This window comes from Lonchura striata, chromosome 3 (genome assembly GCF_050655825.1).
Source record: "Lonchura striata isolate lonStrDom1 chromosome 3, ASM5065582v1, whole genome shotgun sequence".
In the NCBI taxonomy this organism is placed as follows: domain Eukaryota; kingdom Metazoa; phylum Chordata; class Aves; order Passeriformes; family Estrildidae; genus Lonchura; species Lonchura striata.
In genome coordinates this window covers 55,029,711-55,055,354 of record NC_140705.1, presented here as the reverse complement: position 1 = coordinate 55,055,354, position 25,644 = coordinate 55,029,711, and the positions used below count along the sequence as shown (strand labels likewise).

The 25,644-nt window shown below is 42.1% G+C and overlaps 2 protein-coding genes across 3 annotated transcripts; both read left to right on the top strand.

Moving 5' to 3' along the window:
• Positions 1-481: 481 nt before the first annotated feature.
• Positions 482-15,065, top strand: LOC110476003 (pantetheinase). 2 transcript variants are annotated; one of them, XM_085575183.1, is made up of 9 exons: positions 482-1,336; positions 3,030-3,271; positions 3,376-3,506; positions 5,204-5,396; positions 6,829-7,120; positions 8,251-8,624; positions 10,803-10,973; positions 11,345-11,504; positions 12,348-15,065. In XM_085575183.1, exons 2-8 carry the CDS (start codon positions 3,059-3,061, stop codon positions 11,462-11,464), a joined length of 1,494 nt encoding a protein of 497 aa, XP_085431309.1. In that variant the 5' UTR covers positions 482-1,336; positions 3,030-3,058; the 3' UTR covers positions 11,465-11,504; positions 12,348-15,065. The 2 variants fall into 2 exon arrangements, with proteins under 2 accessions (XP_085431309.1, XP_077638330.2); XM_077782204.2 differs by lacking the exon at positions 12,348-15,065 and having other exon boundaries at positions 11,345-11,655.
• A 4,304-nt stretch (positions 15,066-19,369) lies between these two features.
• LOC110476058 (pantetheine hydrolase VNN2-like) lies at positions 19,370-25,264 on the top strand. The gene is made up of 7 exons (XM_021540684.4): positions 19,370-19,625; positions 19,730-19,860; positions 20,897-21,089; positions 21,655-21,946; positions 22,796-23,169; positions 23,326-23,496; positions 24,783-25,264. Exons 1-7 carry the CDS (start codon positions 19,413-19,415, stop codon positions 24,900-24,902), a joined length of 1,494 nt encoding a protein of 497 aa, XP_021396359.3. The 5' UTR covers positions 19,370-19,412; the 3' UTR covers positions 24,903-25,264.
• The last annotated feature ends 380 nt before the right edge of the window (positions 25,265-25,644 follow it).

Here is a 25,644-nt window from a genome sequence, read left to right as displayed (position 1 = left end):
GTTAATTAATACTAATATTTCTAATTATAACAGCATTGTATTCCTCAATTTGCCTTATCTAACAGCATAGTCATTGCACATTGATTTATTGACTTGATTTTGCAGCCAAAATCAATATTCTTCTGGAGTGTTGTGGATTTCTATATGATAACATACGTTGGCATAGGCTTGGACTTAACACTGGGAATAATAGAAAATAAATTCCTCTGACTTTAGTGGTGTACAAATCAGTAGGGTTGTGCCCCAATAAAATCAGTTTTTAATTATTTGAAATTTTCGTTGGAGTACTAGCAGCCATTTTCACAATGCTGTTCACACCCCATTGCTGAACAGGCACTTTTGTGAACAAGAGATTACCACAACCTTTGAAAGTTCTAATTTCCTTTGAAAAAGAAACCAAGTCTTGAAAATATGTACCTTCAAAAAACAGTTATTCAGCTCAGCACACAGCAATGCATTATCATACAAGGACATGTACTTCCTGAGAGAGTAGTCTACATTAACCTTTCTGGCCACATTTTTAGGATGTGGAAAATCTCCCTAACACAGAATTGTTGATAACTCTTTGTGTCACAAATGCTCAAACCAAGCAATTTCTCAGGAGCATGTCTGTGTTCCCATGGAAGAGTTGCTGCTACCAGGGCAAGGGAGAACTGGGATGGTGCCAGCAGGTGTTGGGTAAGGGAAGTGAAGAGCTGGAGCAGGTGGGACACGCTGGCACTTGTGAGGATGTGGGCCCTGCCGACTGTACTTCTTAGGTAACTAGACTGGATTACTTTGTGTTTCCCAGCTGAGAGTTCTATGTGTGCCTAATTCAGTTGTTTCTTCTGCAGGTTTGTTTTGAAGCACAGACATTGTTTATACTTAATCTGAACAACATCAATAAAAAAATTGGGGTTTTTTGACAGGGCAATATCCTAAAAATAGGATTGTAGTCCGTGAAAGTGTCAAACTCAAGCCCTCTACAATTCATTTAGTAGGAGTAATGGCTAACATGCGGGGAGGAAAAGCACTGTATCTTTAAATCTCTACCTGCGCCCTAGGAAAAGCTGTCCTGTTAGGGCACAAGTGAGATAACTACGTGCTCCTGCCAGAAGCGAGCGCCTCTGACTTCCCGGCTCTGCTCACATGTACTCAGTGCTCGGCAGTGATTGCGCGGCCGCCCCAGCGACCTTTCACAGCCTTCTCCAGGCACGGTTAACCCTTGGGATGCGCAGCAGTCTTCCTCACGCTCTCCTCTCGCTAAGCGCAAGGAAAGAAGCCGGAACACAGTCTGACCACAGACTCCCTCTACAGCTAAGCTGATTTAGCACCAAATTGCATTCTGCTTCCCAAAGTAAGTCCTCATGTAGCCGTCACCATGAGACGGTAGCAGCGATGAGGGAGGGGTGCAGGGGTGGGAAGAGTGGATTGGGAGGAGAGAAATGTGGAAAGTAGGCGGGCTCTAGATAAGTTTCCCTTTACATTGTCCGCAGCCACGTAGAGCCCCGACCACTGCAGTTTTCTTCAGTTTCTTCGGTGGATTTGTTTGTTTACCTGGTGTCAGTTCCTTGTTCCTGGGCGAGCTCCCAGCTCCGCAGGAAATAGGGAGCGGTGCCTGCTGGAACAGAGGCAAACAGGGAGAGCTGCACTGCACCGTGTCCCGGCAGTGGGACTTGAATTCTGCTGGGCATTCTCCAAGCACTGCACTTGTAAATATTTTCTGCTCAGCCCTGGCAGGGCAGTCACCTTTCCGGCTGATGTCCTCACTATTGCTAAACAAGGGAGCATTTGCTGCTTCCTCTTTCACACTGATGTCTGACTGTGCTTAATGTGACTCAACCTATATTTCATGTGGTAAAAACGTGAGGCAGAGAGGGAGGAAGGCTTCCAAGGTACATTAGTTCAAGTATCACCGAGATCTCTACTGCAGCCTTAAAAAGGCTTGTCTTTAAGCTACTGAATGAGCATGCTGCATCTAGTTATGTGTGTAGAACATCACTAGATAAAAATCCAAGTTCTTAATGATTGAAATCCTCAGTCAGCACTACTCTGTGAGAGAACTCTGTGCTGGTCTGTGTTTTCTGAACCAGCTCTACAGTGGCAGTCTGCTGTAGCTGGAAGCAGTCAGCCTGTTCCCAATGCTCACATAGCCTTTTTCAAATGAGAACACTGCAAAGATTAGAAGGTCAAAAATGGAAAATGTAATTAGAACAAATTTATTTGAAATAAGTTGAAGTTTAAAATGAAGGCCTCTCAATACACTGCAGCTTCCTGTGGACAGAAAATGTGCAGAGGAGCAGGCATGCTACTGCACCTGGTGAACTAGCCTGCTCTTTTGTTTCAGGCTAGTGAGAGACAGGCAATGAGGTACTTACATACCTTATTTCAGAGGAAAAATTCTATCCTGATTCATGTTTTCTGGTGAAAGACTGTTGGAAAGTGATTCTCAGCTAAACAGAAGTGACTGGCAGAGACATTGGGATGAGTTCAAGGGACAGTTTTGTTGTTGGCATGCTGGGTACATGAAATCTAAGTACAGTGAGATGCTAATGCAATTTCTTTGGTCTAGAGAAACTCAAATGTAAGCTGCACATACTGACACACTGCACAGGAATTGAGGAATACGAAGATGTTAGAATAAAGAAGTTTAAATTACCCTGAGTTTTGTCACTCAAAATTCACAGAAGTCTAGCTCCACACATGGCAATATCAACCTTGGTATCAGTTGAGCCTTCACAGATAAATAGTCTTGTAATCAGTGGTAGGGAAGAGTATAACAACAAAAATTGGATTGTTCTTTCTAGATTGTTTTTTTTTTACTGATTTATTTTTTTTTTTTTACTGGCCACATTAGTGTTGGCATTGCCCAGCATTTTTGTTTTGTTCAGTTGTGACATCCTTTATGTGTACTGCAGTACTTTCTTATACCTCACACTTGGTTCCAAGGTAATACTTTAACAGACCTGCAGTTCATTCCTCCCTCTTTCAAAGTAAACTTTGTCCCCCTTCTCATGTCTCTGCATTTTTCTTTTGCACTGTTTGTCCAGAGCACTCTAGGAGCTGGGAGGCTGCAGCCATGCTCCCTTCCCAGGCTCTCCTGCTCGCTGTGGTGTTTGCACTGGCAGCCCTTCAGGCCCTTGCCTCCGACACCTTCATGGCAGCCGTCTACGAGCACGCCGTCATCCTGCCGCATCCCACCCAGGAGCCCGTTTCTCCCAGCGATGCTTTGGCCCTGATGGACAAAAACATGGATGTCTTGGAAGGGGCCATCAAGGAAGCTGCCCAGCAGGTACGAGGGCTACCGTGAGGGTTGTCCATCAGTGTTTTCTGCTCCTGCTGACCCTCCTGGTTGTCTGTTGATGGGTGACCATTAAATGGAGCTTGTTGTGACAGGGTGCCCACATCATTGTGACTCCTGAAGACGGCATCTATGGCTGGCGATTCACAAGAGAATCCATCTACCCCTACCTGGAGAATATCCCTGATCCAGTGGTGAATTGGATTCCCTGCACTGACCCCTCAAGGTGATTCCTTTTGCAATGGTTTAGGTGATTTCCACCTGTTATCTCATGGAGCCTTGAGCAACTCACATTGAGTTACTAAGAACTGCTAACAACTCTGATACAAGTTTCAATTAAAATTAAGTTTGAAGGAAGATAAATTGTTAAATAGCATGTCCATGACTAATTGATGAGGGAAACATGAAGATTTTTTTTGATTAAACACTTAGGAGAAAGTCAAACAACATACAGAATTTGGATTACTAAAAGTAGAGGAAATGTCTCTTTTTGATGCCAGAATATCCTGTTTCTCATTCTGCTTTCATTTTTTTCACACTCACTTGAATAGAATAGACTCTAAAAATTATTAACAGTAGTATTTATTTGATGTTTTGGTTTGTTTGTCTTTTACAAATGACATGTTGAAACAAAAGCACACAAACCATTTTTGTGGCAAGAAGTAGTCTCTGAGCAAGAGGTGATGAAGTCAGTAAATAAAGTCCAAACTTCTAAATTATAAAAACGCAGGAACTTTTAATCTTGGTTTTCCACAATTAAGGTAAGAGAAAGTCTGAATTGCTAGAGTCTCTGTGTTGTAGAACATGATCTGTCATTCAAGCAGCATATTCCAGCAGTGACAAAGTAAGCTATAGCCGAGCATTGGACTTCAGACTCCTACAGCTTGCAATACGTGTTCAGCTAGGGAATTACAGCTGGGGTCTGCCCTTTTCACCATGGCTTTCTGCACCTGCTTGATAAGGAGCAGGTTATTGTATCCGTGAGCATATAATAATTCAATGCTTCCAAGAAGAAGAGTCACAGTTGCACAAGATGTGCAACTTTTTGTTGAGATGTAAGTAGCTAAAGTATACAGTCTTTCATTGAAGGTAGAGTGTGGGGTAGCAGTGTGTCTAAGCATGTCTTTATTCTAGTGCATCAGACAGGTTTAGCAGAGGTGATCTGAGTCCCTTGTCACTGTTCCAAATCAGGGGTTTCATTAGCGGATTTTGGGACTATAACCCTTGCCATCACTGTCTGGCATGCCTTATTCCTGGTGCTGTATATGTATCATGCATGGAGGTCCTCCTTTTTACACCCTTCACAGCCGTAGGCATTGCCACACTACAAAGGGGAATGAATGGCTGCTCTCTTTATGGCCTGGTATGGATGCTTCAGAGGTGCTGCCACTTTCTGGCACATGGGCCCTGTCATATCTCAAAATTAATAACCATGGTTACAGGTCTGTGCACTCCTGTCTATGGGAGGAAATGAATTGCTGAATTACCTTAACCATATAATCTGCATGATCCCACAGCTCAACCCTGCTTAGCGTCCTAAGGACCCAGAGCTGCAGTCCTCAGGTGCCAGTATGCCTGATGCTAAAATATCTGCTTGTGTGACATCAAGCTAGTGTCTTCCGCTGCCCAGAGATTGCTCTCCTGCCCTTTCCCAGCCTGAGGATTACCAGTTTACTGCAGAGCATATTCCAGGTGCTGAAGTGGACTGGCAGGCATGTCCCTGCAGAGGCCAGTGGGAGGCTTCCAGGGCCTACCGCAAGGTGCAAGAAGTAATCTGAGGAAGCACTGCAGCAACTCTGTGTATCTGCCGTGGCTGCAGGATTGGAGATGCTGCTGGTGTGACCTCAAGTACTCTGGAAATGGACACCACCGACAGCACAGGGTTTGTTAATTTTGTTTTTCTCCTTCCCTAAAATGCCATAGATTTGGTCCAGCACCAGTGCAGGAACGACTCAGCTGCATGGCCAGAAATAACTCCATCTATGTGGTTGCAAATATCGGGGACAAGAAGCCGTGTGACTCCAGCGATCCCAGCTGCCCCAGGGACGGTCGCTACCAGTACAACACGGATGTCGTCTTTGACGCACAGGGCAAACTGGTGGCTCGGTACCATAAGGTAAAGTGGTCTTGGAGAGACAGAAATTAATTTTCCACTACTTCCAGAATGTCTCAGTTTGGGAAGAGAATTAGATACCAGTCATTGTCCACTGGCAGAGTTTTGTTTTTCTTTATAATTTAAAAGAATATCTCTCTTGCTATGAAGTGTCAATCCCAAATTTGCATTTGCTGTCATGTTTCTTAAAACAGACTGGAGTGAAAAATGATTGTTGTGGTGCAATTTAGTGTCATATGGTTTTGGTTGACTTCCTCAGTTCATTAGCTCACTACTACTGCAACTTCTGCTACTTGAGCAGCTTCAGTTTTCAGTGCCAGCTTTTCACCAGACTACCATTTAATGTTCCTGGATTTCAATGTTCACATCTATTTCATGGTAGATGAGCAGTCTGATTTCAGAGAGGCATGACCATTTTTTCTGATGCTGTTTTGGCACAGTTTTTGCACAATGGGAATTATTTGGACAAAATGATGGTCCTAAGATGGGTGTAAAAAGAGATAAGGATATTGAAACATTTGCAGCAGATGGAAGTTCTTCTTTCAGTATTATGTGCCTACCTGCAAGTTCCATCCAAGCTGTTTATGAATCATGTGCCAGATATCATGCCAATGTGGGTAGAGTGAAGTCAGTTTATTTAATGTGCTTTGGGCCCAGTATTTCATCTGGTTGTTTACAGACAATGTCAAGATATCTATTTGTGAGCAAACTGGGTGAGTGAAACACTGATAATGCAAATCTGTCCCCCAGCCTGCTATGGCTCATGTGCTGAATTACAAGTTAAGTAAACTTGAACTTCTTTTCTGGTGTGGTGTCCATATTTACTTTCAGACCACCTGGATATTTATAAAGTACTCTTAATAAATATGCATGTGAAGGAAGAAGGAAAATGTTGGAAAACTGAGAGCATCACAAACTTCAGTTTTTCTGTTGGCTGAGATCATCTGCCTTTCCTCCATCAGCACAGCCTTTGTTTTCTTCTATGCATTATCCCAAATACTGTCCTGTGCTTCCTGCTGGTTCTCTGTACTTTCAGTGCTTCTGGGCACCTCCACACCAAAGTCACCAATTTTGTCTCTTGGCACCAGATTCCCCGCACTTCTCTTACATTACTATTTCTCTTCTGGTTGCATTTGGGTTGCCAGAAATATAAACTAGGTGGGGGAAGTGGAGAGATTATTCTTACAGAGATGACACCAACAGACCTGAAGGCAGCTGGCTGCTTTCCTAGCTAGATGCCAGGGCAATATGTAATATGTGTTCCATATTTTGGGTACGATGAAAATATAATATTAGCCAGATTTCCTACTTTTGAGGGCTTCCAACACAGGTCAAAAATTTTCTTTAGTCATTCTGAACAGTTTTAGGGAATGATTCCAAGACACATGGTTATTAAGTACCTCTAACTCGTTTCTTTATTTTCCTTCCCCTACAGTATAATCTCTTCCTAGGAGAAGATCAGTTTAATTATCCAAAAGAGCCAGAAGCTGTCACCTTTGAGACTCCTTTCGGAAAGTTTGGCATTTTCACTTGCTTTGACATCCTTTTCTATGAGCCTGCTGTGGTCCTGGTGAGCAAGATGCAGGTGGACACCGTGCTCTTCCCAACAGCTTGGATGAATGTCCTGCCCTTTCTGACTGCAATTGAGTTTCACTCTGCTTGGGCTATGGGCATGCGTGTCAATGTCTTAGCTGCCAATACTCACAACACTAGCATGGAAATGACAGGTAACTTAATTTTCACTCTGTGCAAGAATCTTTATAACCAAGAATCTCTTATTCCCCATTCTACAAAATAATTTTGCAGAGCAATATAATGTATTTCTCTGGAAGGTGAAGAGTCTATTTTCAAATTTCAAAGCTGATTGATCCTATTCCTATTGGTTTCATAAAGACACAACAAGACTTGTAGTGTTTTATTTTCCCTAGTTTCTTAGGATTATCTTTTCTTTTAATGCCTCTAAATAAGTAGTAGGTCACTGCCCTTATACCTGAATAGAAATTTTTGTGGTTTTTAAGGCATTTTCCGTCTGCACTTCTAAGTCTATGATTGAATGCCAAACTGTGAATACACTCGTCAACCATATATGTGGCTACATATATTCTGCCAAATTAGATATTTATTTTTATACCTGTTACAGAAAACCATTAAAAACACATGTTCAGGCCTGTTGTAGTAACATTGCTAAGATGTCCACATCTTCATTTTAGAATGTAGCATTGATTTTTTAAACCTCAGCTTACACAACAGTATATTTCAGCTACACCAGTATCTTCACTGAACTGTGCAACCACAGTATTGTTTTGAGACTTTTCATGTGAAATGCCTGACAGGCTTCTGCAGTGATGGGTGTGACAGACCTTTGATTTCCCTCTGTTGCTTGGTGCTAGTCAGATGTGAATCACTCATGAGGGGAGGAGTTTGCAGCCAGTGTAAAGGGGGCTGGACAATTGCTGTCTCCTGTTCACGGACAGGCCTGGGATAGTTTCCTGCATTGTGTTTTGGATTGTCTCAACCAGTAGCTGGTCCTTTCACATCAATCAGCCAAGAAAAAAGGAGCTATCAGCTCCATTGCATACAGGAGAAAAGATAACTGAGGAGGCCATAAATATAACGTAACATAAAAAACCAAACATCCTCTGCCTCTGGCTACACTGAGAAGACCTTATTTAAGGGAATAAATGCTATTATTTGCCAAAGCATGAGCTCTGTGTACTGAGTTGCTGATGGTCACCTTTGATGAGACTGAAATACCTATAATCTGTGTAGAAGAGTGGATAAGCTATCAGTAGAGACAATTAGAAGGATAACATGATTTTTTAAATTCTTCTTGGGTTGACTATTGTGTTCTCCACAGGGAGTGGCATTTATGCACCAGCTGGAGCCAGAACATACTCCTACAACAAGAAAACAGAAGATGGCCACCTCCTCATTGCTGAACTAGATGCACACCCTCGTCTTTCTCCTGTCTCCCCACCTGCTGTCAGCTGGAACTCATATGCTTTGAGTGTTGAAAGATTCTCACAGAATGACCATGAATTCACAGGAATCATCTTTGAAGACCTCTTTACTTTCACGGAGCTCACTAAGCCTGGGGAGAATCTTACTGTCTGCCAAAAAAACCTCTGCTGTCACTTGAGCTACAAGATGGCAGAGAAAAGAGATGATGAAGTTTATGTGCTGGGTGCTTTTGATGGCCTTCATGTTATTGAAGGACAGTACTATCTGCAGGTAATTTTTTGGAGGGGGTTACTTACTTTAGGAAGCCTATTTACAGGGAGAAACCTGTGGTGGAAAAAAGAGAAGACAATGTCTCTCTTCTGTGCTGGAGTCCTAAGTGCACCTTTTGTTAGTAACAGAAAGAAGTTGCTAAAACTTCCAAGCCTATTTGCCTTAAAATCCAACAAATGCAGTAGAGAGGTCTCTAAACCTCTTTTAAATGCCCAGAGTACACTTACTATTTTTAGAGGTGTGCATTATTGGCTAAATTTAAGTTCTCTTCTGTGAATATCTGCAATTAATCTCCTCTGTATCACAGAATCACAGAATAGTTAGGATTGAAAGGGACATCTGAAGATCACATAGTCCAATTCTCCTGCCGAGGCAAGGTTACCTAGAGCAGATTACATAGAAACACATCTGGGTGGCTTTTGAGTGTCTCCAGAGAGAAAGAATCCAAGACCTCCCTGGGCAGCCTGTTCTGATGCTCTGCCACCCTAAATGTAAAAAAGTTCTTCCTCATGTTGAGGTGAAACTTCTTGTGTTTTAATGGCCATTTTGCTCCTCATGCTGTCACTGGGCACCACTGAAAAGAGCCTGGCACCATCTTCTTATCTCACACCTTTGAGATATTTGTATGTATTGATGAGACCCCTCAGTCTTCTCTAGACTTAACCAGCCCAGCTCCTGCAGTCTCTCCTCATAAGAAAGATGCTCCATCATCTTTGTGGCCTCAGCCAGACACTTTCCAGTAGCTCCTTTTCTTATATGGGCTGAGGAGCCTGAGCACAGTACTCCAGATGTGGTCTCACTGTACTTTCATCAAAGAATGATGTTAAAAATCAGTTGATCATAGCTATCTTTATGAGATACTCTGCTAAGTTAGGGTCACAGAGATGTTAACTTTTTGTCATTATCCAAATCATAGCAATGAAGCTTACTTAAATAGCTTATGACTTTTAGTGGAAATATCCTCTCTTCCTCTCTTTTAATCAAATATTTGGAAAGACAGTGAGTTACATCCTTGTTGAATTTGCTTAAAGCCATATTTGGAAACATCCTTTGCCTTCATAATTATGTTACTGTGCCAGCAGATTATACTTTTGTGTAGTTACTTCTGCCTGTCAGCATTACCATTTTGTACCAGCTAGTACAGACCTCGGGATATGAGAGGAGGTGTTATCCAGAAAACAGCTCATCTAATACTACGAAGGTAGCTTGAATAAATTCAGTTCTTGGTGAGTATTGAAAGTTCTAGAGAATACAGTAATTTCTACTCTTCCTTTTTCCCCTCAATATCTTTTCATTTCCTCAGAACATATTCCTTATTTCTCTGCTTATTTGCATTTCAACACAAAACTATATTTGCTGATGAATAATACTTTTGATTTTTTGCAAACATGCTTCTGTCCCCCAATACCAGACATGTAGAAAAACTCTATCACCTATTAGCAAAACCAGACAACATGCTTTAAATCATTCCTGAATCAGAGGAGTGCTAGCCCTATTTCATATTTCCTCATGAAGACCATAAATATTTATCAGCTGGATAATTAACTCTCATGACAAAAGGGAAACAACATTGTGATTCTTACTTTATGTGCTGCAACTACTAACACGAAACCGTAACAAAATATGCTAACTCCTTGGTCTATATTAATTAGGATTTGGACAGGGAACATCAAATTCAGATTTCCCATGGACTACCAGGCCATCTAATGAAGTACCACCATCAACATGTACAATTAGCAGTAAGAAGACCTGGATGTGCACTTGTATAATGTACCTATGTGGAAGACTTTGTTTACTTTGCCTAGAATTTCCATTCACAAACACATCTTCTAAGACATGTGGGAAAGAAACATTCAAATAAGACGACTGGCAATTGAAAGAATTAGTGGAAGGGACAGAATCGGGTTTCAGATATGAAATAAGGTGCTTAGGCTGCACTTATGTCAGAGACAATTTATTTATAAAATTATTAGACTAAGGGTCTAGAAGGTCTGGAATACACCCAATCAGATCAAGGGGTAAAAAAATAAGCTACAACTGAAAAGGAGTCACCCAAGAATTATGAAAACGATGATCCTGTGACTATCACCTGCTCTGACACACATTAGATTTGATGACACAAGGCTTTCCTACCGGTGTTACTGTCTTGCTAAATACATTGTCTCCTCCTCCCCGCAGATCTGCACCCTGCTCAAGTGCCCCAGCACAAACCTGAGCACGTGTGGGCAGCCTGTGGAGACAGCTCAGACCAAGTTTGAGATGTTCTCCCTCAGTGGCACGTTTGGCACCAGCTACGTCTTCCCAGAAGTGTTGTACAGCGGGGTGCAGCTGGCCCCTGGGGAGTTCAAGGTAATGGGACACCCTTGTGATTTGTCAGACATCAGTGGTCAAAAACCCACTACAAGAGCAACTTAGTTGTTACCAGAGTCCTCTGTCCTCTGCCTTGAGTTCAAGGCAGCTTTATTTCTGCCTGATTTTCCTGGTTGTATTCAAACAGTAAGTCCACCTTGCCAATTCTCTTCTGCCCTGTTCCCCCAAATCGTCTAGAACAAGACCTCCTTCAAGACAGAAATGTAGTTTTTCTCAGACTTCCTGCTAGCTCCAATTGAGACTGAAGCTCTCTCAACTAGATCAACATTCCTGAATGTATGATTTTATGTTTGCCATACAATAGTACTGCTTTAAAGCTGCTCTTGCTTAATTTATTTTTTCATAACCAGGTGCTAGCTGATGGACGTCTGATAAATCAGAACACTACATCAAAGCCAGTTTTGACTGTAACACTCTATGGGAGGTGGTATGAAAAGGACCCTCCAAGCACGGATCAAGCTTCAGCATGATTTCACTGTAGATCCTTCAAGCCTTCATCTGCTCATTTCTGTAATGCCAATTAATTACAAATAATGTAATTAGTACTAATATTCATAATTTAAATGGCATTCTATTTTTCAAGTTGCCTTATCTAATGGCATTGTTACTGCACATTGATTTATTAACTTGATTTTGCAGCAAAAATCAATACGCTCCTGGAGTGTTGTGTATGTGTTTTTATATGATAGCATTGGTTGGCATAGGCTTGGTCTTAACACTGGGAACAAGCCTCTGACTTTAGTGGTGTAGGATTCAGTAGGGTTGTGCCCCAAGAAAAAGTTTTTAATGATTTAAAATATTTTTTTGAGTATTAGCAGCCATTTCCGCAATACAGTTCCCACCTTATTTCTGAACAAGCACTTTTTTAAACAAGGGATTACAAGAACCTTTGAAAATTCTAACTTCCTTTGAAAATGAAAACAATTCTTTAAAATATGTTCCTTCAAAAAGCAGTTATTTGGATCAGCACACTGCAATGTGTTATCATATCACAACCTAACTCACAGTTGGAGTCTATTTTAATCTTTCTGGCCATGTTTTTAGGATGTGGAAAATCTCCCTAACACAGAATTGTTGATAACTCTTTGTGTCACAAATGCTCAAACCAAGCAATTTCTCAGGAGCATGTCTGTGTTCCCATGGAAGAGTTGCTGCTACCAGGGCAAGGGAGAACTGGGATGGTGCCAGCAGGTGTTGGGTAAGGGAAGTGAAGAGCTGGAGCAGGTGGGACACGCTGGCACTTGTGAGGATGTGGGCCCTGCCGACTGTACTTCTTAGGCAACTAGACTGGATTACTTTGTGTTTCCCAGCTGAGAGTTCTATGTGTGCCTAATTCAGTTGTTTCTTCTGCAGGTTTGTTTTGAAGCACAGACATTGTTTATACTTAATCTGACCAACATCATTTAAAAATCCAGACTCACAGGAGGCAGAATACATTGGGTTTTTTTGACAAGGCAATATCCTAAAAATAGGATTGTAGTCCGTGAAAGTATCAAACTCAAGCTCTCTACATTCATTTAGTAGGAGTAATGGCAAACATGCGAGGAGGAAAAGCACTGTATCTTTAAATCTCTACCTGCGCCCTAGGAAAAGCTGTCCTGTTAGGGCACAAGTGAGATAACTACGTGCTGCTGCCAGAAGCGAGCGCCTCTGACTTCCCGGCTCTGCTCACATGTACTCAGTGCTCGGCAGTGATTGCGCGGCCGCCCCAGCGACCTTTCACAGCCTTCTCCAGGCACGGTTAACCCTTGGGATGCGCAGCAGTCTTCCTCACGCTCTCCTCTCGCTAAGCGCAAGGAAAGAAGCCGGAACACAGTCTGACCACAGACTCCCTCTACAGCTAAGCTGATTTAAGAAAAATTAGCACCAAATTGCATTCTGCTTCCCAAAGTAAATCTTCATGTAGCCCCTAACATCAGGCGGTAGCAGCGAAGGGGGCAGGTGCAGTACAGGGATGGGAAGAGTGGATTGGGAGGAGAGAAATGTGGAAAGTAGGCGGGCTCTAGATAAGTTTCCCTTTACATTGTCCGCAGCCACGTAGAGCCCCGACCACTGCAGTTTTCTTCAGTTTCTTCGGTGGATTTGTTTGTTTACCTGGTGTCAGTTCCTTGTTCCTGGGCGAGCTCCCAGCTCCGCAGGAAATAGGGAGCGGTGCCTGCTGGAACAGAGGCAAACAGGGAGAGCTGCACTGCACCGTGTCCCGGCAGTGGGACTTGAATTCTGCTGGGCATTCTCCAAGCACTGCACTTGTAAATATTTCTGCTCAGCCCTGGCAGGGCAGTCACCTTTCCGGCTGATGTCCTCACTATTGCTAAACAAGGGAGCATTTGCTGCTTCCTCTTTCACACTGATGTCTGACTGTGCTTAATGTGACTCAACCTATATTTCATGTGGTAAAAACGTGAGGCAGAGAGGGAGGAAGGCTTCCAAGGTACATTAGTTCAAGTATCACCGAGATCTCTACTGCAGCCTTAAAAAGGCTTGTCTTTAAGCTACTGAATGAGCATGCTGCATCTAGTCATGTGTGACTTAGGGATGAACATTACTAGATAAAAATCCAAATACCTAATGATTGAAACCCTCAGTCAGCACTACGCTGTGAGAGAACTCTGTGGTATCTGCATTCATCTGCTGGTCTGTGTTTTCTGAACCAGCACTACAGTGGCAGTCTGCTGTAGCTGCAAGCAGCCAGCCTGTTCCCACTGCTCACATAGCCTTTTTCAGATGAGAACACTGCAAGGACTAGAAGGTCAAAAATGGAAAATGTAATTAGAACAAATTTATTTGAAATGAATTGAAGTTTAAAATGAAGGCCTCTCAATACACTGCAGCTTCCTGTGGACAGAAAATGTGCAGAGGAGCAGGCATGCTACTGCACCTGGTGAACTAGCCTGCTCTTTTGTTTCAGGCTAGTGAGAGACAGGCAATGAGGTACTTACATACCTTATTTCAGAGGAAAAATTCTATCCAGATTCACATTATCTGGTGGAAGGCTGTTGGAAAGTGATTCTCAGCTAAACAGAAGTGACTGGCAGAGACACTGGGATGAGTTCAAGGGACAGTTTTGTTGCTGGCATGCTGGGTACATGGCATCTAAGTACAGTGATATGCTAATGCAATTTCTTTGGTCTAGAGAAACTCAAATGCAAACTGCACATACTGACACTTAGCACCGGAACTGAGGAATATGAAGATGTTAGCATAAATAAGCTTTTAAGACACCCTGGAGCTGTGTCTTGCTAGGTCCTCTGCAAGACAGCAATGGAATAAACTGTCTCAAAGCAACCACAGTGAACCAGCTCATAGTGATTAATCCAACCTATGAAATACCTTCTAATGAAATCACTAGTAAGAGATATGGTCTGACGTACTTTGTTCCTGTTTTGTCGCATTTTTCTGATCTCTTAATGTGTTCTTATGGGTACTCCTCTAATAAGCTTGTTTCACATTCTTCAATCATGTCCTGAATCATGGACACTTGATAAGTAAGGAAAAAACCTGCTACATCAGTCATTACTGTGATGCTTTTTGGATGGTGAAGCAAGGATCATCTGAAAGAAGACCCACAACCAACATGCCTCCCCTTGATTTATCCATAACTGAAGCTCTACATTATTATTCTTATGTCCATATGGGATGTAGCATAACCTACAACAACAATCCCGATTATGTTTCTCATTTCCAGTTGCAACAGCTCATCAATGTGTTTGGTTTAGTAATAATGTGGTAATATTATCTTATTACTACTATTTATTGAGAAGGATCTATTTCTATGTCATAAGATTACTAATATGTTATTAGTTCAAAACAGCAGTTGTTTTTCTCTGCTGGATTTTTATTTTTCTAACCCTCAGAAAGCCTGAATTGTATCCCACAGTGTACATTCTTATTAAAAAAGCATTTAATATTTTTTCATGGCAGATTATTGATGGGATCAGTAAATAAATTAGTGAAAGATGTGATTTGTGGCAGGTCTATACACATGCTCAATATTTCTTTGTCTCTGGAATATGGCTTATACTGTCTTATGCCAGTCTGCTCTTTTACCACAATTAGACCCTTTTTCCCGTATTTGTGTTGCTTTGGTTTTATATCCTTTATGCTATTGGTGCCTATCACTGTGTAGGAAATGGCAACACAGTGCATCATGGAAGCTGAACGAGGACTCCAGTCAAAGAGACCCTCCTGAAACAAAATGTGCCACCACTTTTTCATCAGAACATGATTTGAAACATTATTCATATGAAACCTCTGTTAAAACAAAACTTAGAATTGAAACCTCTGGTTGTCAGTTCTGAAAAACAGCTTGATGACACTTCCTGACTGCACTGGATGCTATTCAGTGACAGAATTTTTACTGCAACTAGTGAAAAAGTCACTGAGTGATCTGGTATCTCATAGCAGCTCCTCCCTCCCATCTTCTCTGTTTCTTTCTGGTCAGTTAACACCAATGTATGTGAAATAATTCCTCCTTCTTGTTAATGCTGGGTGGTGCTGCCCTGCAGATTAATTTTCTCTAGGAATTTGGGGATTTAGAATTCTATTTCAGACCAGCTAGTCCTGGTGAGATGGCACTGTTCACATTTTTGCTTTCTCTTCTCTCCAGTGGCTTGTGTTTTGTTGATGCTGCTGGACCTTAGCGACCTTCTTTCAGCACATCAGTGTATAAAGATGTTCATGTTCTATGTCTGTGTCCTTAAGAGTGGTTAGAGACCTCTGTTTGTGTAATTTCTCCTTGCTTTTCCCCACATTGTTACCACTGCTGGTCTCACCATGGAATCATAGAATCTTCAGGGTTGGAAGAGACCTCTGAAATCATCCAGTCCCAATGTAAACTTGGAATTGCCACTGTAACCACTAAACCACCATGCAGTGCCATATCCAGACCCCTCTTAAACATCTCTGGGGCTCCACCACCTCCTTGCACAACCTATTCCAATGCCTGACCACCTGTACAGTGAAAAAAAAATTTCCTAATATCTAACCTGAATCTTCTCTGTCCCAATGTAAGGCCATTACCTCTGGTCCTCTCACTGCAGGCACAGTAGGAGAGATAAGTCCCCACCTCATTGCAAACTCCTACTAAACAAATCCAACTCCCTCAGCTGTTCCTCATAATGCATGTTTTCTAGACCTTCCAGGAGCCTTGTTGCCCTTCTTTGGACAGGCTCCAGCGCCTCAACGTCCTTGTTAAAAGTGAGAGTTCCAGAATGGAGCACAGCACTCAAGATGCAGCCTCACCAGTGCTGAGTACAGCAGATGATCACTTCCCTTGTCCTGCTGGCCACACTGTTCTTCTTACAGGCCCAGATGCCATTGATCTTCTTGGCCACCTGGGCACACTGCTGGCTCATACTGAGCCAGCTGTCAGCAAGCACTCCCAGGTCCATTTCTGCCAAACAGCTCCGGAGACACTTCTCCTCCAGCCTGTAGCACTACCTGGGATTACTGTGACCCAGGTGCAGGACCCAGTACGTCACCTTCTTTAATCTCCTTCAATTGTCCTTAGCCATTGGTTGAGTCTGTCCAGGTCTCTCTGTAAACCCTTCCTACCCTCACACAGATCAACACTTCCACCCAACTTTGTGTCATCTAGCCATTTTTTTACCCACCCAAGATTTTTACTGTGATGCTGTCAAGGTCCTGAATCCCATGTTCTGGAGCTGGTGAGACACTGGGAGTGCAAAATTCTCCAAACTCAAGCACTGATTACCGCTGCTCTGCTCCATATGACCTTTCTTGTTTCCAAATGTAAATAGATACTCACACGTGACATAATAGTGACATGTCTCACATAATGACATGTTTATCAAAGCCCCCAGACAATGTGCTTTGACTCATGGAAGCTCAACATTATTGCTGCTAAAGTCACACTGTCTTAAAACCTTGTTTGAGTCAGTTACTGTGTGACCACAGACAGATCTCAGTCCAGCAAGGGATTATCCAGTGTGGTCCTCTTCCCATGGGTACAAACTCAGTGCAGGCACTGTACTTGTCCCCAGGGAACCTGGTGGGTGATACCACAACTCTCTCCCAGGGAAAGGATCTGGATTTAATGGAAGTTATGGCACCTGGGAAGATCTCGTCTTGCAGACAGGATTCAGCAGTAGTGTGTGGCCAGTCTCAAAGTTGAGAGGTGGCTTCTTCAGGTTTGTTCACTCCTGATGTCAGTCCTCTGGATAATGGAATGTGTGTGCAAGTGGTGTAGGATCCCAACCCTGAATGTGGTGAGTATCTTGAATCCAGAATTTTGTTCAAGGCCATTGTGGTTTGGTTAAGGTATGTTAAGTATTTTTCCTACAGAATACTGACAGAAGCCATAATGACACTGAATTCTTTTTGCTACAGAGATTGCATAACACTTATCATTGTGAAATGTGTTATTGTGAGAAGTGAGTCAAGCATACAGAAAGTAACCCTTTGCAAGTCCACCCATTAACCACATACCAATTCACTTGGTATAAAAACAAGGCTGCGTGTAACCACCGATAACAATAAACACTTCTTTGAGGGCAGTGCAGAAAAAACCCTTTTGTTACCTGACTGCTGAGTCAGAACCAAAGGTAAGAAACTTGGGTACCAGATACAAGTGATTTTTGTGTACATACAGCTTTAGCTTCAAGATTTCTGCTGGAGTGATCTGTGGATATAAGAAAGCACATTGCAATAGGCAAAATCTAGAAATTGTGTGTCCTATTCAGGATGGTCTTCCTAGAGAAACCTTTGGGGACCAGAGATCTTCAGGACTTGGTTATTGAGCAGTTGGTGTGCTGATGGTTTTGCTCAGACAACCAGCCTTCCCCACAGCTCCCCGCTAGGATATGCAGCAGCCCCCAAAGTCCCTGCCACTCCGAGCTGTGTTGACACAGGTATTACCCATGCTGGGGCCTGCCTCCCCTAGCCATGCCTGCACCTCACACCCTTCAGTATGGGCAGGGATGTGTCCATCATGGTCTCTGCTGAGATTTCCCAAAGTTCTTTTCCTTCTGGGACCCAGGCTTGCCTTGAACTGTGTAACTACAGCAATACTATGCCTGATTATTTTGTACGTCTGGTAAGTTACGTTTTTTCAGCTGCAGCACTGTGGTGACTTCTCAATGGCTTCCCTGCTGTTACTGCGAGGCAGAATTGCTCAATGCTGGCAGCTCTCTTGCCTTTGATGCTGAGTCTTTCTGGACAGGGTGATTACATGGGTGTCATCTTTTAGCCAACCTGGGGAATTCCCAGCTTTTGTGCAAGACTTCCTCTTTTTAAAGCCCACAGCCTTTGCCTGCCTTCGCTTTTCTCTTGGGTGACTTCCAGGCTTCAGACACAGGGCTTCCTAAAATCTATGCTTTTGGTGCTGTCTGCTCTGGAGGCCTATGCCCTGAACACAGATGTTGCAGCACAATGACATTTTAGAATCGTAGACTTGATTAAGTGTTGGCTTCTCCTGACGAGGCTTTTGTGCTGATGGAGAAGAATTATTCTTCTCCATCAGAGTGAAGAGGAAGATTTTTCAAGGAGGAAGAAGGAGTTTTGGGGTTTTTTTATTTTTTTATTTTAAATGATAAGTCAGGTTATATTCCTTTACCCTCACTAAAGTACCACAGGTCCTAATTAAGGTTTTTCTAGGGATCATCTAAAACCATAGTAGTAATATTCTATAAACAAAATGCTGTGCTAAAAATTTATTTCCGTGAGAAAAAATGCTGCTTTTCATGAGTAATTTCAAGTTGCTTATTGTACAAAAGCTTCCTTTTGAAAGGACCATCATAAACAAACAATTGTGTTGTTGAATTCTTTCTCACAAAAAAAGCAAGTCTCTTAGCTGTAGGCAGAAAGGTCAGCACAATTCAAGGGATAGTTTATATTGCAGTGTGAGCCCAGTGGGGAAGACACTCTCAAGGCATCCACTTGAACTGAAATAAGCCATTGGCCAAAAGCAGGAGGTATGGCAGGACCACATGTCTGATAAACATTGCTGAATTATCTGCACTCTGGAACAAGAGGGCTGTACCCCACACAGGGGGTCTATCTTCAGCTGTGGCTGAAGTTTTCACTGATGGCAGCCATGTGCAGTCAGGTGATATGGAGCAGTGTATCCTAACCAGGTGAGTCTGGGCTTGCCCTGAGATGGGTTTAAAAGTATGGAGAAGGATGCAAATGAAATGTGCAAGTGCTCCTTCCAATAAACCCCTTATAGATTAGCATGGCTTCTGACAAGTTCTTTTAGGCTTTTGTTCTATTTTTTAAAAAAGATTTCATATTGGAAACAAGATCAAATTCCTAGGAAAACTTCTTTGACTTTTTGGCCAAAATCTTCTCAGATTACTCAACAGAAGATTATGGCCAAAGCAAACACTTCAGTATTTACTCCTCCTCTTTCTCTCTAGTTTATATTCCCCATACTGATCCAGGAGCTGGGAGGCTGCAGCCATGCTCCCTTCCCAGGCTCTCCTGCTCGCTGTGGTGTTTGCACTGGCAGCCCTTCAGGCCCTTGCCTCCGACACCTTCATGGCAGCCGTCTACGAGCACGCCGTCATCCTGCCGCATCCCACCCAGGAGCCCGTTTCTCCCAGCGATGCTTTGGCCCTGATGGACAAAAACATGGATGTCTTGGAAGGGGCCATCAAGGAAGCTGCCCAGCAGGTACGAGGGCTACCGTGAGGGTTGTCCATCAGTGTTTTCTGCTCCTGCTGACCCTCCTGGTTGTCTGTTGATGGGTGACCATTAAATGGAGCTTGTTGTGACAGGGTGCCCACATCATTGTGACTCCTGAAGACGGCATCTATGGCTGGCGATTCACAAGAGAATCCATCTACCCCTACCTGGAGGATATCCCTGATCCAGTGGTGAATTGGATTCCCTGCACTGACCCCTCAAGGTGATTCCTTTTGCAATGGTTTAGGTAATTTCAACCTGTTATCTTACGGAGTCTTGAGCAGCTCACATTAAATTACTAATTTAATTCTTTGATCTATAAAAATTCACAAGTACTGTAGAAATGAGGTGCATCAAAAAGAGTTCTTAATTAAATGGTAATGGGAATATGTCAAGTAAATGCATTGAGACAGTTTTACTTGTGAAAGGACAAAAATGAGGATGTTTTAGGCAGAATAATTATTTTAAAAACATGCAGAACTTTAGTGATTCAGATCACTTGTGCAAACATTCTGTAAGTAGAAGCTAATTTATTATCATGTTAGCTGCATAGATCCGACAAGCTGATTCAGTCCTCAGCTGAGTGGGCTGAGTGTTTTCTAAACCAAATTGCATAAAATATTAATCTACATCAGAAAGAAATATCTTTTGGAAATCCAGCCACTTGCACACCTGCTGTGTTACATGTAGAGGTGGCTCTAATGTGTATCAGCTGGGGACACTGAAAAGTCTGAGTTCATGGCTAAACTAAGTTTTTATGTTCTCTTTTGAGGCCTCTTTTGAGGAGTTCTTAGCTCTGTAAATACTGTGCCTGCTTCTTACTAAAGGCATAGAGACAACCATTATTAAAAAGGAGTACAATTGTCTTCTGAATCAGGGCTTAGAGCTGCTTGATAATTCACTTTTTAAGCTATTTAAGATTCATATCTCTGTACTAACTTATTCTCGTCTTTGCTTTGTGAAGGTCTCCACATCTTTGTATGCATATTAGCTGGGAATTCTATCCACACAGAAAATAACACTGTAAAGGGTACAGGAAAGAAGAACACATGGAGTCCATTTTTAAAGATAAAAGACAGTGGCAATTTAAAATGGTGCTATGAACAGAGAAGAAAATGAACAAAACCTATGATTTTATCTATTGCTTTTTCAGTATCTGGTCATGTGCAGTTAATGGAGTAGTAATTCTGAATGCATGATTTCTACATAGGTGCTTAAAATTCTAAAATACTTTTTTTCTTTCACTAAAAATGCCATAGATTTGGTCCAGCACCAGTGCAGGAACGACTCAGCTGCATGGCCAGAAATAACTCCATCTATGTGGTTGCAAATATCGGGGACAAGAAGCCGTGTGACTCCAGCGATCCCAGCTGCCCCAGGGACGGTCGCTACCAGTACAACACGGATGTCGTCTTTGACGCACAGGGCAAACTGGTGGCTCGGTACCATAAGGTAAGGAGATGCTTCAGCATCAACCTCTAATTTATTATCAATTAATTTTTCAGCTCTCTGGCACAAATTTCAGGTGGTTTATGCAAAAATTTTATGTTATTATAAAGTGACAACCAATCCAGGATGATTTGATGATCTTATGGACAGAAGATTGCTTGACCAGTCACGCAAATTATTCTCAGGAACACTGTAGCTGCAGAGTGCATGCCAGCTGCCAAACACTTGAGGGCTACATTTATGACAGTAAATGGTAAAGAAGCATTGACAGAATTTTCCATACTCAGTGAATATTAGCTTTTCCTTGATACATTCATAGCCAACCTAGACAGTGCTTTTGCAGGGGGCATCTTGGCCCTTGGTCTTGGAGTTTAGCAGCTAATACTGAATGGACATTGCTTTCAGGAGGTAGAAGGGGTGGGTCAGCTGGATGGATACAAACCAGCTTTGCTAGCCAGCTCAGCTACCTCAACTCCCAGTTCTGTATTAAAACTTGTCTCAGATGCAAAAGCTGTTCATAATCTTGCCTTATTTTCAGTTTCTAATATGCCATTTTTTTCACCTGCAGTACAATCTGTTTAGAGGTGAAACTCAGTTTAATTATCCAAAAGAGCCAGAAGCTGTCACCTTTGAGACTCCTTTCGGAAAGTTTGGCATTTTCACTTGCTTTGACATCCTTTTCTATGAGCCTGCTGTGGTCCTGGTGAGCAAGATGCAGGTGGACACTGTGCTCTTCCCAACAGCTTGGATGAATGTCCTGCCCTTTCTGACTGCAATTGAGATTCACTCTGCTTGGGCTATGGGCATGCGTGTTAATTTACTTTCAGCAAATACTCACAACACCAGCATGGCAATGACAGGTGAGTTGCATGCAGGGAAATTGTTCCCAGATCCAGAAGCAGGCAGACATGTTTTAAGCATAGTGAAGTCTCTGAAAAACAGTGTTTTAATTGGACTAAAGGTCTTTGTGATTTTGTACTGAATGCAACAAACAACTTCAGGTAAGAAAATATTGAATGTTCTGAAAAAGGTAAAAATAGAAAGCCTGTGACATTAACTTTTGATAACTTAAAAGTGAAATTTTATTTCAAAAATAACACAAAGTTTCCCTTAAATTTTCTCAGTCTCTCATCTAGAAGCAGCATTTTCTTTTTAAAATTCAATCAACAGCTAAATGGAGAAAAAAATGTTTTAACCAGACCCTAATAGTGTAAAACCAAATGGAGAATTCCACTTGTATACTGAATAAAACATTCCTTTTTTTTTCTTGTGGCTGCAGTAAACTTAGAGATATTATGTTTTGCTCTGAATATATATTTGCTGCCTATTTTTTATTCTCCTCATGAGAAAAGGGTGTAGTTGCATTTATTATTCTCCCTTGAAGCAAAGTGAAAACTACAAAGGAACATTTTTGCCTGCCCTAAATAGACTGAGCTGAGTTTAGGCTACAACCCTGTGTGTCCTTCAGTGAAACATAACTACCCCCATGATTGCCTCCTTTGTCAAATCTCACTCTGAGGGCTATGATTTATTTTTAAATGAATCTGTTTTAACACTAGGATGGGTATTTCAGCTGTTCTGTGCTTTGAAGTTATACCAAAACTCTCAGTAACGTGCTGAATGAAAAGAGTATCACTGAAAAACAATGCCAGTGTGGTGTGAGGGGTGACTGGTGCTGGCTAACGGAGGGCTGCTGATGTCCTTGGCAGGCAGTGGGCTGTTCACGCCAGAAGGACCCGCCGCCTACCACTACGACAGTGTCACCGAGGAGGGACATCTCCTGCTAGCAGAGTTGAGTGCACATCCCCGTCTGTCCCCCACCTACCCTCCTGCTGTCAACTGGAGTTTGTATGCCACGAGTATCAAGAAATTTCCTGGAGAAAATGACACTTTCTCGGGACCTGTCCGAAAGGATATATTCACTTTCAGAGAACTCAGGCACAAGGATGGAAATTGCACTGTTTGCCAAGGAGACCTTTGCTGTCATCTGGTCTACCAGATGTCAAGCAAGAGGAAAGATGAAGTTTATGTCCTGGATGCATTTGATGGGCTTCACGGTTCTCTCATAAAGTACCACTGGCAGGTAATTGCATGTTTAGAAGTGAGTATGGCCACATGCCAACCGCCTAAAACCATTTGTCTATTACTGCATCCTGGGAACTTTTCTTGCTATCAAATCCAGCTTGTGGTTGTTGAAAGCTTAGTGATGATTTGTCTTTTTGTCTCCTCCTCCCCGCAGATCTGCACCCTGCTCAAGTGCCCCAGCACAAACCTGAGCACGTGTGGGCAGCCTGTGGAGACAGCTCAGACCAAGTTTGAGATGTTCTCCCTCAGTGGCACATTTGGCACCAGCTACGTCTTCCCAGAAGTGTTATACAGCGGGGTGCAGCTGGCCCCTGGGGAGTTCAAGGTAATGGGACACCCTGGAGCTGTTTGTTGCAAGGTTTCTCATGCTGTGGCACTGAAAACTGACCTGGCAGCAAAGTCCCATCCCACAACGACTTTCTTTGGTTCTGCAGACTGGAACCCAAGGGGACAGATTTAAACAGGTGGATTGAATCAATCCTTACTGATGAGGACATACCAGTCCTGGAGCTCTTCAGTGCTTTCTTTAACAAATCTGTCTTCCCACTGCAGATGGTAAATGAAGAAACAATAGATTTCAATGAGCTATTTCCTACAGGTCTCTCACGATGGGCATTTTAGAAGAAAAAGAAATAAAATATTCTGAGAAATTGTCCAAACAAGAAAAATTACTTAGAAGTATCATATGTAAGAGCAGAGATTCTATGCAGTTAAGATGTTAAAAGTGATTTTTGAGGGGTTTGTGGGGTATATTTTTTTTATTTGTCAGTTCATATTTTATTTTTGCCAAAAGATGTTTCTATTAATGAACCTTAAATAAGTTTTATGCAATAGGCTAGATGAAATTCTAATTGACTGGAAGAGGTATCTAACAGACAATAAAGACAGTGAGAAAGACCTGCAAAATTTTAGGGGAAGCAAGGGTGGTTTTTTTTTACAAAGTAGGAAATTAGAAAGCCTTGTTCACCCTTTATACTTGTTTTTGAATGAGACTTCTGCAAAAATAGGCACATCAAAGATTTTTTTTATTATAAAAATATGATTATGGTCTAATTTTAAAACAATAGGTTGTATTTTCTTAACAAATGCATGCTTACCTTTTGTTACAGGGGCAAAGAATATTTTTACAGGTGTTCACAGTTGGTGAACAGTGATTTCAAATTGATAAAAAGGAACTAAAAAAAGCTACATATGGCCAGTATCTTGAAATTCCCTATTTCCGCCTGAAAATTTTTTGGAGTCTACAAATCAAAAGATGTTTCAAATATGTTCTAGATGTGCATATAACCTTTGTTGCCTTGTGTGAGTAATTAAAGAGAACCTAACAAATTAGTTATTTTCACTCTCACCTTCTTACAAGGTAGAGAAAATTATCTTTTTCCTAAAGACAGAGGAAGGCTTAGCAACTTCTGTGTCCAAGGAAATGTGGGAAGGCTATAATGGGGAGGCTGTGGCAGACCCAGAGAGAATTCTGTTTTCTTTCACTATCATGATTGTTTTTAAAAGTGTTGCATCAAAATATTCAGCATCTAAGGTCTATTCTTTCTGTGCTATGCAGTATTGCCACTCTGATAGTTGACTATTAGTGCCATTCTTTCTCTTTTCCATCAGGTGCTACGTGACGGGCGTTTGAAAAGCAAGCATGGCACTTCAAAACCGCTCATAACAGCGACACTTTTTGGAAGGCTTTATGAGAAGGACCTGCCACATCCTCTGCGAATTTCCCTGTAAAGTATCTCCTTAGGAGTTACACACTCACTAGAGACAGGAGGGGAATTTCCACCTGAGCCGTAGCAGTTACCTTGTATGATTCCTATTCTGCAGTATTGCACTTCTGCTCAGCACCTGTGGCAGTTGGGCTTATATGTGATAAAGTGATGTGTTCACCCTGCTGTGCATGCCTTTTTAGCAGTGCTTGAGTGAGTGGAATTATTTTTAGCATACATGATCTGTCACATGAACCTTTTAATCAGAAATTTTGTTTTCCTCAAGATTTCATATAGATTGATAGGATTACAGCATAAAGAAGACTGATACCAAAATCTATGAAATGTGATTTGTCATTTTATTGAGAATAAATTCTCTCCAAGAAAGCCTTTCTGTCCCTTTTGCCCCTTCCTGTTTTTCAGACTGTATAATCATTAAGTGTCTGCATTTCTCAGCCTTACAGCCCAGTCAACAAGTCCTACTTAACACTCAATGAGCCTTGGCCCCATTCTGACCAAGGTACTATACAATAAAGAGAAAACTAGATTTGAAATTATCTTAGGTGCAGTCTTAGAGAGAGAAAGTGGTGCTCCATAACCCTCCCAGGTGTTGGGTCTGGCTGTGGTCATAAACCACATCCAGTTCTGCAGTCCCTCTGATCTTGCACCTTTATACGTGGCAGATGGGTATTGGGTCCAGGACACTTCCAACTTACTATATACATCCAACTTACTATATACAACACACTACTCCAACACTTTCTCCT

What these genes read in the sequence shown, in the direction of transcription:
- LOC110476003 (XM_085575183.1), top strand. Translation starts at nt 3,059, where the DNA reads ATGCTCCCTTCCCAGGCTCTCCTGCTCGCTGTGGTGTTTGCACTGGCA. An exon ending in CACTAGCATGGAAATGACAG is followed by an intron (nt 7,121 to 8,250) that starts GTAACTTAATTT and finishes TGTTCTCCACAG; the next exon opens with GGAGTGGCATTTATGCACCA. An exon ending in TGGCCCCTGGGGAGTTCAAG is followed by an intron (nt 10,974 to 11,344) that starts GTAATGGGACAC and finishes TTTCATAACCAG; the next exon opens with GTGCTAGCTGATGGACGTCT.
- LOC110476058 (XM_021540684.4), top strand. Translation starts at nt 19,413, where the DNA reads ATGCTCCCTTCCCAGGCTCTCCTGCTCGCTGTGGTGTTTGCACTGGCA. An exon ending in CCCTGCACTGACCCCTCAAG is followed by an intron (nt 19,861 to 20,896) that starts GTGATTCCTTTT and finishes AAAATGCCATAG; the next exon opens with ATTTGGTCCAGCACCAGTGC. An exon ending in TGGCCCCTGGGGAGTTCAAG is followed by an intron (nt 23,497 to 24,782) that starts GTAATGGGACAC and finishes CTTTTCCATCAG; the next exon opens with GTGCTACGTGACGGGCGTTT.